Source organism: Falco naumanni, chromosome 13 (assembly GCF_017639655.2).
Source record: "Falco naumanni isolate bFalNau1 chromosome 13, bFalNau1.pat, whole genome shotgun sequence".
Lineage (NCBI taxonomy): Eukaryota > Metazoa > Chordata > Aves > Falconiformes > Falconidae > Falco > Falco naumanni.
Window position 1 is genome coordinate 3,744,800 of NC_054066.1, and position 15,222 is coordinate 3,760,021.

General features: G+C 40.6%; 1 protein-coding gene across 15 annotated transcripts in view; it reads left to right on the plus strand.

The window, feature by feature from the left end:
- The window catches only part of GIGYF2 (GRB10 interacting GYF protein 2), a 79,151-nt gene that overhangs the window by 60,515 nt on the left and 3,414 nt on the right, over nt 1–15,222 (plus strand). For 8 of the 15 annotated variants that reach the window (XM_040612735.1, XM_040612741.1, XM_040612742.1 and 5 more), the window contains 15 exons: nt 23–189; nt 582–670; nt 1,680–1,787; nt 2,354–2,451; nt 2,948–3,048; nt 3,854–4,015; nt 5,806–5,907; nt 8,818–8,976; nt 10,139–10,375; nt 10,971–11,093; nt 11,712–11,915; nt 12,044–12,249; nt 12,543–12,697; nt 13,998–14,167; nt 14,557–14,704. In XM_040612735.1, the coding sequence (XP_040468669.1) occupies nt 23–189; nt 582–670; nt 1,680–1,787; nt 2,354–2,451; nt 2,948–3,048; nt 3,854–4,015; nt 5,806–5,907; nt 8,818–8,976; nt 10,139–10,375; nt 10,971–11,093; nt 11,712–11,915; nt 12,044–12,249; nt 12,543–12,697; nt 13,998–14,167; nt 14,557–14,704 (2,229 nt within the window). The remainder of the gene's footprint in view (nt 1–22; nt 190–581; nt 671–1,679; nt 1,788–2,353; nt 2,452–2,947; nt 3,049–3,853; nt 4,016–5,805; nt 5,908–8,817; nt 8,977–10,138; nt 10,376–10,970; nt 11,094–11,711; nt 11,916–12,043; nt 12,250–12,542; nt 12,698–13,997; nt 14,168–14,556; nt 14,705–15,222) is intronic. The other 7 variants (XM_040612743.1, XM_040612744.1, XM_040612745.1 and 4 more) reach the window with 5 other exon arrangements.

Genomic DNA, 15,222 nt, shown 5'->3' on the forward strand with positions numbered 1-15,222 from the left:
GTATTGGCTGATGTTATTTCAGGTCCTTTCAGTAATCAGGAGATGGCAGAGTGGTTCCAGGCCGGATACTTCACTATGTCACTGTTGGTTAAGAGAGCCTGTGATGAGACTTTCCAGCCGCTTGGAGACATCATGAAAATGTGGGGCAGGGTTCCCTTCACTCCAGGTCCAGCACCTCTTCCACATCTGGTAATTATGTGACAATTACAATATTCAAATAGTCCTGTAACAAATAGAAATGGAGTTACTTACTTGTCAACTGCTCTGTCTTGGACTTGCAGGTATTCCAAGCACCAAAGCTGAACTCTCTTAAAATACCTTTTTAAGAGGAGAAAAGATACTCAGTGTAAAAATATTTGGTTTGCCGTGTCTGTGGCTGGAAGGCTTTGTTCTGTGATACATACAAGTGCTGTGTATTTCACAGTCACCGTACTCCAAGCTTTGTAAATACTGGTCTCTGTCTAGGCATTTTTCTGTTTTCTTTGTCTCTTCAGTTCAGAATGCAACTCTTAACATTGCCTGCATTTGAAATATGCTATTATATATGTTATTAATATAGAATTTTTTATCCCTAAACATAGGGCGAGCTGGACCAAGAACGGCTGACTAGACAACAAGAGTTGGCCCTGATCCAAATGCAGCACCTCCAGTATCAGCATCTTTTAATACAGTAAGACTGCCTGTCCCAGAGATCTTCCAGTGGCTGTGTTCTGCTCTGCATTTTTAATCATCTGGGTTCAGCTTCTTGTCGTTGTTTCCTTGGGCAGTGGGCTGGGAGTGCTTCACCTCCACCAGCAGTAGCCTGCTTCCACAAACACCAGAGGCTCGATAGCCTACAGGATTAGGACAGAGTGTGGCTACCCCAGGCACTCTTTTCAGGGTGTTTTTTGGTGTTGTGCATAGCTGCTTTGGTGAGACCTGATACATAGGTAGTCATTATGATCAAACTGAATCCCAGCTATCCTTATTGTGATGTTTCTGGAGTCAAGGGAAGGCTACACATCTTTTGAACTGCAAATGGAGAAGGCAGAGCTTTTGGTCTGCTTGCTCAGCTTTTCAGAGATCAGTGGAAGGTAACTGCTGGAGAAAGCAGTATGTCATCCATCTTGCCAAAGTTGTCAGTTGTTCAGTTCTGGACAGTTCCTAAAAAACTTATTTTGTAGGAGCTTGGTGAAAAGAAAGCAATTTGATTACTTGTTCAAGGGGTCTTGAAAGTATGTGCCAAATGGTTTTTGAATACTGATTGTCAGCTTATGACTTGATAAGGCAAGAGCCTGCCCCTCTACTAGGGGACACCTTAACATGCTGGGGAAGAGATGGTTTTGTGTAGGTAGGCAGTTGTCAAAGCCAGATGAATTCGAGCAATCTGTAATTTATAGAAAAAGGGAAGTAGTGTTGCACAGCTTAGAAGAGAAACATTGGACAGCAATAATCAGTTGACATAGTTGAGGGTGAAGAGAAATTTGGTTTTGTTTATGTGGGCCAATTTGTTGTATTCTTCTATTTTGGTTCTTTCCAAGGCCCCATTCTGTGGTTCCCTGTAGTATTTAGCATGTACGTTGTAGAGGTCAGTGGGCATTAGTCCCAGAGAGTGAACCTATGCACAACTTCTGCAACTTGGGCATTATATAAATAAGCAAGTGAACAAATACCAGTGATTCTCTGCTTCTCTTTTGAAGACAACAATATGCACAGATGCTGGCTCAGCAGCAAAAGGCAGCCCTCTCATCCCAGCAGCAGCAGCAGCTCGCTATTCTCTTGCAACAATTCCAGGCCCTGAAGATGAGGTGAGTTAGCCCAGACTTGAACTGAATTCCATTCTTCCTGTACTCTTTAAGTTGAATATAATGATTATTATAATTTTGTGAGTGGTCCTGTCCTATTCAAGGTTACTCATATTTGAGCATTACATATTTTAAAGGCTGTGTGAATATGAAACAGTTGCAGGATGTAGAATACTACTTTATATATGCAGCCTTTACCTTGGAGAATGTCTATGAAAATGTCAAGGAAGAATTTTATAGTTGAAATCATACCTGTTTGACAGATCTGTTGTGCTGGTAACAGAATGGCTTTGCCAATTGAGTTCTGCAATACTAGATGCTTGTTCTTCAAAGTAGCCTGTGAGCGGCAAATGCAAAACTGTAGCAGTAGCTGGCTTAGCCCTTAACTTGGTGGCAGGGGTGAGATGAGCAAGAACTCTGCAAGCAGCTAGTGTTGTCCACATCGTATTTTTGTTTTAAATAGAGGTGTGGAAGGAAAGGAGTATGTTACAAGTTACTGAATCTCATGCGAGTTCAGAGCACTCCTCTCCCTGGAAGTGGCATGTTGACTCTTCCTGTTGGTATTACAGAATATCTGAACAGAACATGATGCCACCTGTTACAAGGTCTGTGTCAGTGCCGGACACTGGCTCAATATGGGAACTTCAGTCAGCTTCACAGCCTACAGGTAAGATGCTTAGCATGTGTCAGATCGGATGAGAAAAGTTCATGGATTAAGAGCCAGCATCTTTGAGATGATTGCTCCCTTTTTGACACTAGGGGGAATTATTCCTGCATCAGTATTTTTCAACTGGTTCAGCCTACTTTGCCTTGCAGTTTAAACTCCATTTGAGAGCTGTGAAGATGATGGTAATTTTGCGGATGGTTATGGGAAATCTTGATTCAGAGGGATTGAGTGTTGTATTTTAAAGGCATTCTGCTCTGATGGGAAGAGTTTGAATAGCTGTTTTTTGTGTAGAATTTTGTAGGAAACCCAGCCTTGCTTCACTAATGGACAAACACTGTTCTATAGGAAGATAAGGTGGCCCTCTACTGACTGAGACTAATGTGTTACGGTTTTATTTCTTAAAACATAACGGCATACGCAGGGTTTTCCCCTTTCAGTTGTTTTTTGTTGATGTGCTTACTTTTGCTTGTCAATGTTTGTTTTCTTCACTGTCTAGTCTGGGAAGGAAGCAGTGTCTGGGATCTCCCCATTGATACTGCAGCTCAGGGACCAGCTCTAGAACAACTTCAGCAGCTCGAGAAGGCCAAAGCTGCAAAGGTCAGAAACTGTTTTGTACTGTAAGAAGTCGGGATTGCTGTTCTGCAATGTAACTGTTTCTTGAGCCAATGGAAGACTATTAGATCTTCAATCTTTAGGCCACTCTGTATGATTTTTTGATCAGATTTTCATGGAAAACACTATAAAGAGAATAGGGGGTTGGAGAAACCAGTTACAAAATCCTTGTGGACTGCTATTTGGAAACAATTGCTGTGGAGGTACTACTGACCTCTAAAGTACTGGTTATGTGTTTTACACTTGTAATTAAAAACTCTTTGCTAGCCACCTCTATTTTAAAATGGGATCATCATGAGCTGTCATGCCAAACCCTGAGTAGGAGCAGGTAGTTGTTCTCTTAATCCTGGCATCTTTTTACTGGAGTTGTTTGGGAAATCATAAGAGTCCTGTTGGTCAGGGTTGTTTCACACTTACTCTAGTATTAAATTATTTTTGTAAGTTTGAACCTGTATGATTCTGTACATTTCCTGAAACTGATTATTTTATGTCTGCAAAGCAACTCGCTACTAGCTTCTAAAGTCAGAGGTTATTTTGAGGAGCTGATGTAGAAAGACTGACTAGAGAACTGGTGTTTGTTACAGAACAGAAATTGTCAGAAATTGTTCTAGGCTATTTCAGGAATCTGACCCCAGTAGGCAGCCAGCTGATAGGTAAAATTGCAATAAGGGAGAGCATCTGTCAGAGGCTTCATCTGTTATGTTGTTACTATAATCTCAGCAGAGTTGCCCTAAGAACTGGTGTAGGAATACGTTACCTGCATCTGAGTATAGTTTTATGTGAATTGTAGCTAGAGCAAGAGAGGAGAGAAGTGGAAATGAGGGCCAAACGAGAGGAAGAGGAGAGGAAAAGGCAGGAGGAGCTTCGGAGGCAACAAGAAGAGCTACTTAGGAGGCAGCAGGAAGATGAGAGGAAACGACGGGAAGAAGAAGAACTGGCCCGCAGGAAGCAAGTGAGTTTCCTCAATGTAGTTAATCTCTAATTAATTTTAATACTTTATAAAACTCACTTTTAAGAGTCCTGTGGGGTCTGATTAATCTTTGGTAGGTGTGTATGGAGACAGTTTTAATATTTTTCATGTGAGTATATGAAATTATTCTTTTGTTCTTGATTTTCAGTTTGAGAGCCCAGATAGCCCACATCTCAGACTGCATTGATGATTCACTTTGAGATAGGTTCCTGTTTGTGAGCTGAGAGGCTGTATTCCATGTGAAATATCCTCCCAGCTGCTTAGTGTCGATATTAGACTTCAGTTAGTTGCCCAGTTATTGTATGTTTAATCTTTATTCACCATTTATGGAGTCTAGTGTTTTGGTAAGGGTATGTTCTGGAGTAGACTGGAGCTTGAGCAGCTGTTTGGAACAACTGAATATAGAGAGTGATTCACTGGAGAAAATGGATGTAACATTTAGCTTATTTTTTCCCCTGCTTTTTAAACTTAGTAAATAATCTTTTTGAGTAAGTGATTATCTGAATTGTGTTGTAGAATCTTACCAGCTTTATTTTCCTGAGTTGATAGGAAAGGAAGGGATGTAGTTTGGATGAACAGACTTGTTAAAATTAATTGTGATCTGTGTCAAAGTAGGAGAATGAATGTTGGATATGTAGTATGTTCTTAATCTTACAAGAATATACAATGGAGGTATTATTAGCTTGATGTTTCTAGCTTACATCTGTTCCTCAAGTGTTGTAGGAGGGAAAGACAGTGAAAGTTAGTTTTCACTCTGCATGTGAAGATTAAGGGCAAGCACATTGTTGAGGTTGTTCACTAAGGAGTTAATAAATGCCTTGTGAAGTAGCACATGAATAATAGGCATTCATAAATAATTTTGTCCTTTATAATATTTTCTATGTGCTTAGGTGGGCAATTGTAAGTGTATTTCCTGGTTTAAGGGTCAGACACTTCTGAGGAAGCCTCTAGTAGAATCTTTACTTTTATTTCTAAGTTAGTCATAGACCTCAGTTCACGCAGTGTTTGGGTTTTGTCACTGAAGATCTATTTTAATAGACTGCAGCATGATATGTGGTTAGCTTTCATGGTATCTTTAAGAATCAAATCTATAAATAAATGGCTCCTTTCTACTGTATCTACTCTTGTGTACAGCAAGTCATTATGGTATACAGTGGAAGCTCGAGTTTAAGCTTCACTGTAGCGTTAAAGCAATAATATACTCAGAAGTTTAACTCTTGAGTTGAGTTGCTTTAGATCTGTTTCAATAATGACTTAATTTTTCAGCTGATCACCTGGTAACTCAATGTGTGTCATCCGTGGTGGCTTCAAATAAATAGACTTGGGTTGTTTGTTTTCAGACTAACAGTTTTGCTACTGTGTATAACGTCTTAGAAATGTCCATTAAATTCCAGAGGTTTTTGTCCACTTTGGATTTGTACAGTAAACAATCTGACTCCCTTTCTGAGATGTCATGGGAAATAATTATTTACAAGGAGGAAGCAGAATGGGGTTGAAAAGCAGTAACAGCAGATATCTTAGTTCATTATTGATGGAATAATTGCGACAATGCTTAATTCTGAGCAGTAATGTCTTGAAAAGGTAACAGAGTTTTAGCTCTTCTCTGGAAAGAAAAAATAATATTGTATTCTGTATTTAAAAAAAACCTGGTCTAATATTTGAATCTGACTTCTGTACTGGAAGGCATTGTAGAATCAGGGATGAACTGATTTATTAGCATGGATTTATACAGAGGAGATGATGCTTAACAAATTTGATTAACTTCTTTTGAGGAGATGACAGTGAGAGCTGAGAGGGGTGAAGCAGTAGACTTAATCTGCCTGGACTTCAGGAAGGCTTTTGATGTAATACTGCATAAAAGACTAGTATATAAGGTTAGTAAATACGCTGTTGATGGTGAATTCTAAATAAAAAAAATAACTAATAGAAATTCAATTCTGTAGGATGAAATGTCATACCAAATGTTGAATCCAGTTCTGTTAAGTTTTCATCAATTACTTGCACTGTAGAATTGCAAACAGTAATGTCCAGCTTGTGTAGCTCCTGTATTTCTTTTTTTGTTTCTGGTCTGATATCTTCTGCTTTGTAATGATTTGATTGCTTTCAGGAACAAAATTTGAGGTTTAATAATTAGCTAATAATTGTTTTCTCTGAATATATCTTTAGTGCTTGTTTTAAAGTGCCTGGTTCAAAGATGATACCCACAAAACAAAAAGATTTGTAAACTCTAGTAATATAGACAAGCAGAATTGGAGATGTTACTAACTGCAAAAAAATCTATAATATTTTGTTCAAGAATCCATAGTCTATTGTAACGGGGATTGCTACTTAAGGATTTTCTGCAATATGACAATATTGCAATAAGATATTTTGAAAGATCTCAAGTAAGTTGTCTGTACAGAAAGATATGTGTCCTTGAAAACAATTACTGGAAAAGATGCTAAAGAATATTGGGATTCTCGTGGAGCAGGAAGCCATGAATATGGGAGCAGTAAGAGCCAAAGGAATGAGTCTTTTTTCCATACAAGTCAGTGGCAGAAAGCTGGAGAGCTTTGAATGTTTTTGGTCACATGCTCAAACAAAAACATTGAATAATAAGAAGGTAGAAGCAAATATTAAGACAACTTTTTCTATAGCTGTGAAGAGTAGGAAAAAAGAATTGCATCAGCCACGTGGTTCCCAGCTTTTCATAATCTTGCAGATTTTTTTTTTTCCTCATGTTGGTACAACACTGTTCATCTTTAGTTCTCTAGGGGAGAGAAGTCTGGTTTTTAAATTGCTGTCATTCATCAGTGTCTCTTCTGGCATGCCTGAGCAAGGAGGAGATCCCTAGAGCTTTATTAATGACAATTCTAGCCTCATTTCCCAAAGGGAAAGTAGGGCAGAGATGTCAATGAACTGCTGTCGTTTGGGAGGACTTTGTGACTTTGTTTTTCTCTCACGTACTACGTGTTATGCCAGTGACTAGTGCCAAACATCCCCCCACAGCCTGGCTGGCAGCTAGGCATCCTGAGCAGAGATCCTGGTGTGTGGTCTCTAGTCAAACCAAACTGGCACACCTCCAGCCTCCTCACAGACTTTTCAGTAAAAGAAACAACAAGCAGAAATTTTTCAGCACTTGTATTGGGGACACTTCAATACTGTGACTTGACTGCGTGTGTCCAATTAATACAGTTACAAGCCTAAGTTACAAAAATGGTCTAGGTGTTGCATGTGGTGCCTGAAGCTTTTGTGAATATGCAAATCAAGTACCTGATTAATGAGAAAATGACTCACAGGCTACTGTTGAATTTCCAGCTAGTGGAAATAAAATTTCCACTTATTGCACTTATATTAGTGCTAAACCACTTAAGCGATATACAGGCATATGAATTACTTCTTGGCTTGCAGCCAGCTGCTCTTCAATGCCATAGGATTGCTTCTAAAAAATGTTCTGTCTACTGACAGTTACGCTGTAGATGTCTGAAGCCATTGTCAGAGAGAGAAACCTGGTTCAGTTTTTCAGTGAACTGTATTGCAGTTTATCTATGCTGTGTGTAGATGAAGGTTTGGTATCAAATTTAGTAAAAGATTCTTAGATTTCAGGATTAACTTCTTGATTTACCAGAGTTCAAAATTTATATTCATGCTGCACAATTAGTCTCCCTTCATCTTGTGAATAATGTATTGCTTATAAAAAAAAATTAAGAGTACGATGGCACAGTACTGACTGTTCAAAAGGAAAATATTTATGAAAGCTTAAAGTTTGTGTCCAAAAAGTAGGATCTTTCAGGTTGAGCTGGTAGGACAAGTCAGAAAGTGGAAAGAATAGAAGGGTTGAACAGCAGGGTGGCCTTAACAGTTACACAGTTGCTGGACTTCAGAGATCAGAAAAGGCAGCAAAAGACAAGGCTATTTTATGCAACAGAAAGTCAGAACTGGGTGAAAAGTTGCACAGATGTGCTCCCATTTAACAATACACACGAAGCCAGCCAAAGGCCAGTTGTGCCCCACTCCTCCGAAAAACCATGTAACAGAATGGAAAAATTTCTGTTTGTGTTGGTTTTCAGAGCAGTAGGAAAGGGTGCTGGTATTTTATTTTTGAGTTAAGTAAATAAATACTTGGAAAGCAAAACTTAATTTATTGGAAGCTATTTAAATAGTGTAGGGATAGCCCAAAATCAAAGCCTTCAAAGAGACCTTTTGTTGCCCGTGATATTTAAATAGCTTAGGAATAGCCCCGTCAAAGCCCTTCCACATCTCCGAGGCTTCCAAAGGTTTATGTTCTTAAGTGCACTGGGCTCCTTCAGCTTATTTCTGCTGTCTGGAGATGTGGTTTGAGTTTTGTAGTACACTTGAGCAGTCAGTGTTTAGAAACTCCTATAAGTAGGAAAACTTCCAGCTTATAGCTGACATTCAAAAAAGAAAAAAAACAAAAGAGGATTAGTGATACCCACACAATAAAATACATATATCTGTTCAAGTACAGTTAGTACTTATTGGAAAGAGTCTCACCTTTTGCTTTCATTCTCAACACCATTCTTTTTAACATCAAAAGATAGGCAACGATTTCATGTGTGTGTTATTTTCATTGAAGTAATTGAGTATGAGATGCACATTCCATCCAAAAATGTAATATGTGGGTCTGTAGTGTTCAATACAGTTGATTTGGTAGTGCACAGCTTGGAGCTATGGAGCTTTTCTTTGAGGCCATTTATCTGGCCAGATCATGTTGTAGTCTGTGTTCTGATGCAGTGCATCAATAAAATGGCATTTATAGATTGACATTTTGTTCCCAACTCCAGGAGGAAGCCCTGAGGCGACAACGAGAGCAGGAAATTGCACTAAGGCGGCAGCGGGAGGAAGAGGAGCGGCAACAACAGGAGGAAGCACTTAGAAGATTGGAAGAGAGAAGAAGAGAAGAGGAGGAAAGGCGGCAGCGAGAGGAGTTAATTCGTAAACAGGTGAAAAGGGACCTATTACATTTCATTACAGAGGCTGCCACAATGAACAAGCTTTGAAACTTGAATCTATGCCTGGAGACAATCATTTTTGGTGGAAGAAAGCAAAGCTTGTAGACAGTGTCAAGTGAATGAAAAATAGGTTGTTTACCTGCATCCTGATTTCAGATGAAATAATCAGAATCCAGTCTGGCCTTTGGAAAAGGTTTGTGTTGAAGGAGTGTTTTCTTTCATGCTTGAGCCTTAAGAATGGCTTTGCAGCATGGTATTTCTACTCCTTTCTTCAAAAGAAGGGTAGAGCACAGTACCAGAATAATAGTTTGTTTTGAATTGTCACTCTCTGAGCCCTTTACTGTAGAACTGTTATCTTCTACATCATCTGAGACTATCAGTTTTGCCAGTCAGTCTGTACTATGCCAAGAGTATCCTCACTGCCACAGTTTACTTGTCTTACTATTACCAGTTTTGTTTCCTCAGGGTCAGTATCAGAAGTCAGTATTGGGGAGCTTGAGCTTCCAGCCCCTTAATTGATAATGTCACGGTCCATAAATCAAATTGATCTTAAAACATGATTGGCTTCACATTAAATTCCAGGTCCATTTCAGGATTGCCAGTTATTTTAAAATCCTTTTTCACAGCTGTCCCTCACAAGACATTTATCACCATTTCTGTCTCACCATACAGTCATCATCTCCTTTGTTAGCAGAAGCATCTTTTCCTTTGCAACTATATTGCTGAGTAACAATAGTAAACAGTCTGTCACCTGCTTTCTTCTTTCATGTCAAAGCATCTTCTCTTTTTATTAGTTTTATTTCACTGAAAGTGTAGTGGTACTTGATTATAAGTAGTTTAAGGAGATGGAAGCTCAGACTGAAAGGTGCAGAATTCCTGGAAGGGAAGTGGTATGAAATTAGCTAGCCTAAGCTAGGGAGATGGCATTCTCTGTGAAGTTCCTTGGTGGTGCAATGGGGAACTTGTATCTTTAGGGGTTATAAACTATGTTATTGGGCTTTCTTGACTGAGAAATGTAAAAGTAAATGAACAACCTAAACAGCACTGATTAGATACAAAGGTTCTGTTCTGTCAGAATGTACTATCACAAAGTAGGAGTAATGTTGATTTTTTTTAAGTCAACTTAGACTTTACTTCTCTTTGTCCTGGGAAGGAAGAGGAGGCTGCCAAGTGGGCACGTGAAGAGGAGGAAGCTCAACGGCGACTTGAGGAAAGTCGGCTACGCATGGAAGAAGAGGCAGCCAGACAACGGCTTGAAGAAGAAGAGCGAAAGCGCAAGGAGCTGGAACTCCAGCGCCAGAAAGAAATAATGAGACAGAGGCAGCAGCAGCAGGAGGCTTTACGACGGCTGCAGCAGCAGCAGCAACAGCAGCAACTTGCACAAATGAAGGTAATGTGTTCCCTACAGTTTGACTTCTGCCTTCAGTCTAGTAAGTAAAACCACAGCTGGATTCAGGGTTGTCTAGACTAGCTTGAACAGAGCAGGGACTGATGAACTATCTGGAGAGGGAAGAGGGTAAATACTTGATGGTGAAGGTGATGGGAGAAACAAGGGGAGGATGCAAGATATAAAAGAAAACGGTTCGGTCGATAGAAGCCTACTGGAAAGGGATTCACAGATTAGTACAGATGCTTTTTCTGCTGCAATGAGCAAGGGCCAGTGCAAAGTTTCTAAAGCTTGAAGTTCCTGAAGTCTTTGAAATCAAAATTGATTGCTCTTTTCCAGTCAGGGATGTGTTAGGTTACTCTTGATACACTGTCTTTGAGACTATGATATGTTAGAGGGCAATTTAAAGCGACTTTGAAAGTTTATACTTAATACCTTTTTTATACTTCATTATTACCATTTTATTCTTCCCGGTGTTCTGTTAAACTTTAAAGGTGGCCTTTCTTTTCCCCTGGGCTTAAACTGATTTTTCATGATTATACTTTGGTATTCTCTTAACACATTTTGTAATTCCTAATGATGTGGGGTTTTTGCCCAGCTCCCTTCATCTTCAACATGGGGTCAGCAATCAAATTCAGGAGCTTGTCAGTCCCAGACCACACTGTCATTGGCAGAAATCCAGAAATTAGAAGAAGAACGAGAACGGCAGCTTCGAGAAGAGGTAAATATAACAGTAACAGAGTGTAAATTGTTGGGATTGACTGAACTATGTGACTGCTTAACTGTTAAGTTATTGGAAGGAATGGTGAGGATGAGCAGTGTTTTCTGAAATAGTGTAACACAAGTAAAACTCTTGTCTTTCAGGCATAGGTTCAGTAAGTTTGAAAACTTTTGTAGCTGCTTAATACAAGTATCTGAAAGGAGGGGAAAATGCACCCTTTTAACCCTAGGGGTATGATATGTTCACAGAACAACATAACTCTGGTATGTTTGAAGATAGGCATAAGGCCAGGGCAGTTGGCAGGTGGGGACAGGGGGATGGGACAATAAACAAATGATGGTAGGAGAGAAGATATTCCTCCAAGACTCTAAATGCTTTGCTGGCTGCAGTCATGACTTGACATACTTAATCTGTGCTAGGCTAATAAACAAGTTTGTATCTACTGGTTACTTAGTATCTTCCTTTTTTGGAGGAACTGTAACGGCTCAAAAAATAATAGGTCAGCCAGACTCCTCTAGAAGAGCAAAACCAGTTTAAAACTAGTTTCCCAGCTAGATTTTTGAATAGCAGTGATCTTCCGAAAGTATGGACCAGCACCTTTTGTCTTGCATGCAACAGCAAAGGCGTCAGCAGCGTGAACTAATGAAGGCCCTTCAGCAACAGCAGCAGCAACAGCAGCAGAAATTGTCAGGCTGGGGTAATGTCACCAAACCAACAGGCACCGCCAAGTCACTGCTGGAGATACAGCAGGAAGAGGCAAGGCAGATGCAGAAACAGCAGCAACAGCAGCACCAGCAGCCGAACAGAGTCAGAAATACCACGGTATGTGTGGTGTTTATTTAATCACTATGTGGAGGGAAACAATACATGACAAGTTCTCCATGTCTGTTCGTTCCTCTTCTGCCAGGGCTGGTGCTAATAACCAGGATCTCTTTGTTTTGTTTCCGCAGCACTCTAACCTGCACACCAGCATTGGGAATTCAGTGTGGGGCTCCCTAAACACTAATCCCAGCAACCAGTGGGCATCTGACCTAGTCAGTAGCATCTGGAGTAATGCTGATACCAAAAACTCAAACATGGGTTTCTGGGATGATGCAGTGAAGGAAGTGGGACCTCGTAACTCGACCAATAAAAATAAAAGCAATGCCAGCCTCAGGTAGGACTTGGGGAAGGAGCTTTTGCAAAGAAAGGCTACCACGCCTGAGATGATCGCTTAGAAGTTGTAACATCTTCATGTGTTTTCCTTTTTTTCTGTGTCACTCAGGATCTGTTTTGACAACAAAAATAGCTAATAGGTGACCATTCACAATTTATTTTCGTCATCTACCTAGAAAATTAGTTAGTTCTTAAGCAGTGTTTGCATCTTGTAAACTAGCAAGTCTTGTAACACTGTACTGTATACTGTACTGTTGATTAGTCTGGTAATTTTTTGTTTTCTCTTTACCTCAGTAAATCTGTAGGTATTACAAGCAGACAAAACAAGAAAGTGGAAGAAGAGGAGAAGCTGTTGAAATTGTTCCAGGGGGTTAATAAAGCCCAGGATGGATTCACTCAGTGGTGTGAACAGATGCTTCATGCACTCAACACAGCCAACAACTTAGATGGTAAGTGGTGGGGAGGAATGTAAATGATGCACTGAAAATAGAATATCCAGTTTACTTCCTGGCAGGATAGTTCTGAGGGAGAGTAATGACATCAATGTGTGTTCAGCAAAATGGCATCATTAAATAGTGGTCCAAAGAACTCGCTGCATCGTCCTCTCCATGGTTTCTGTTGGGCTAACTGTAGAAAATTTGCGGGGATTGGAAACAGTGTTAAAGTCTGTCACCCAGTGCTCTGCTGAGGATTTGTGGTGGTCATGGAGCATTTATCAGGCAGACAGATGAGGATCCAGTTCACTTCGAAGAGCAAGCCAAATTATCTTACGCCGCTGTGCAAAGCGGTTTTTGGTGTGAAAAAGGTTGGGGTTTGTACTAATTCTGCTGGAGGGCACCTAGAGGAATGCCCATTCTTGAGATACCTTCTTGTACCAAAGCACTACAGGCATCTTACTGCCTCCAGTGTGGGCCTGTGCAAATCTGTGTGCTCCAGCTTCTGCACGCTGCACGGCTGTGCTTCTGTGGGGGCCCCTGAACCTGAGTGGGGAACAGGTGCTGCCCCAAAAACCAGGATCACACCTCACACAACTGCAGTGCCACAGCTTCCCTCCTCTCAGAGGAAAGATACAAGTGACTTGTTGGCCTCATCTGTGATGTACTAACCAGCTGCATCTTGCGTCTGAGGACAGGCTGTGGCCCTGCAGTGCCACAGTGAGCTTCCATGTTTCCAAGGCTGCTTTGTGCCGCAGGTGGCAGCCTGTTGTCCCGGTGTCTTCCTGGCTTGTGGTTTGCTTTGCCCTTCTCCATGTGAAATAAAACTCAGTGCAGCAAAGTTGGTCTAAGGAAAAAAAGATGGTAAAGGAGGCTTGCAGGTGAGCTAACCGTTGCATTTCAGGTGCTTGCCTGCTAGGTCAGCCACTGTGGATGGAGCACTGTTGTGCTTCAGCCAGAAGGAGATTGTACTGATGGCAGCTGTAAAAAAGACTATTTTTCCACTTGGGCCTGGCATTAAATTTGAGCATTAAAGCTGGCAGTGGCTAAAGTTGGTGGGCTGGTGTACCCTTAGGATTGTCAGTTTATTTTTCCTTCTCATCACATTAGCTGGCTTTCTTACCCTAGCTGTGACTGCAGAACAGATGAAGCATTGCATGGCAGGGCTTTACTATAGGGAACTTGGATGGGCACGCTGTTTGCCATGGCAACTAGATCAGCAAATATTTGAAACAGAATGCAAAGTTTGTGTTTATTGAATGCATGCATTCACATATCAACATGCCTTCCCTCACGATCTGCTTTCTTCTTGCAGTTCCCACGTTTGTTTCTTTCCTGAAGGAAGTAGAGTCTCCCTATGAGGTCCATGATTACATCAGAGCCTATCTCGGAGATACTCCTGAGGCCAAGGAGTTTGCCAAGCAGTTTCTTGAGCGCCGTGCCAAACAGAAAGCCAGTCAGCAACGGCAACAGCAGCAGCAACAGGTAAATCCTGCTCACTATGGGCCTTAGAGTGTAGAGACTATATTTGTCGGAAGAGGCTGCATTTCTGCTGGACTCTGGCAGGAGGATGAGCAGGATTTTACAGGTCATGTGAAATGCAGAGAATAAAGTAGGTTTCAAATATTTACTACAAAATCAAGTTTCCTGTATAACGCACAGTTGAGGCCGACTGTCCATCAAATAGTGTCTTGGCATGCTGATTCAGAATGTGCTTTAGAAAGGTGAGGTAGGGTGCAGCGGTGCTGGGTGGCTGCATCATCAGTGGTTAGTGCTGCCACACATGATGTAGAAAGCGCTTCAGGCTCTCTGAATGTTTTCAATATAAATAAACCAAACTTAATTGCACTTTAATCTTGTACTTTGTTTTCTAGGATTCAGTGTGGGGGATGAACCACAGTTCGCTACATTCGGTCTTTCAGACCAATCAGAGCAACAACCAGCAACCCAATTTTGAGGTTGGGCAGAGTGGGAAGAAAAAGAAGAAACAGAAAATGGTTCGTGCAGATCCCAGCTTGTTAGGTCAGTTTTAATTTTTGGAGATGAATGTTTAATTTGGGAAAAGTCTTGTGGAGTATAGAATTCTTGTCAACCTTCAATGGAAATACTGAATTTGAGCGGAAGAGGTAGTTGTTGAAGTGTCTTTAGAATTTGCTTCAGTATTATTATTTAATGATTCTAAAAATTCTGTATTGGTTTCATGAAAAACTTTTATCAAACTGTGCCTTGCGAAAAGGCCTCTTCAATACCTTGTTTATTACCTGGAAACCTTTAAGTAGTTCAGGGATGTTATTCAAATTGCACTTAATTTTTGAGTTGACCTGTGCCTATTTTATGGAATTAATGTTAATTCATGCTTTTAAGAAAAGCGTATTTTCTGTTCCTTCATGAGGAGCAGCTTCTTGAGGCTTGCCTTTATTCCTTCCTACCTTTTCACGTGAGCTAACCACTCATTCAGAGAAGATAGCAAAGATTTTGTGGGGGAAAAAAGAAAGTCAAAATGAAGTCAATAGTTTTCATTTGGAGGCATTGAGATGACA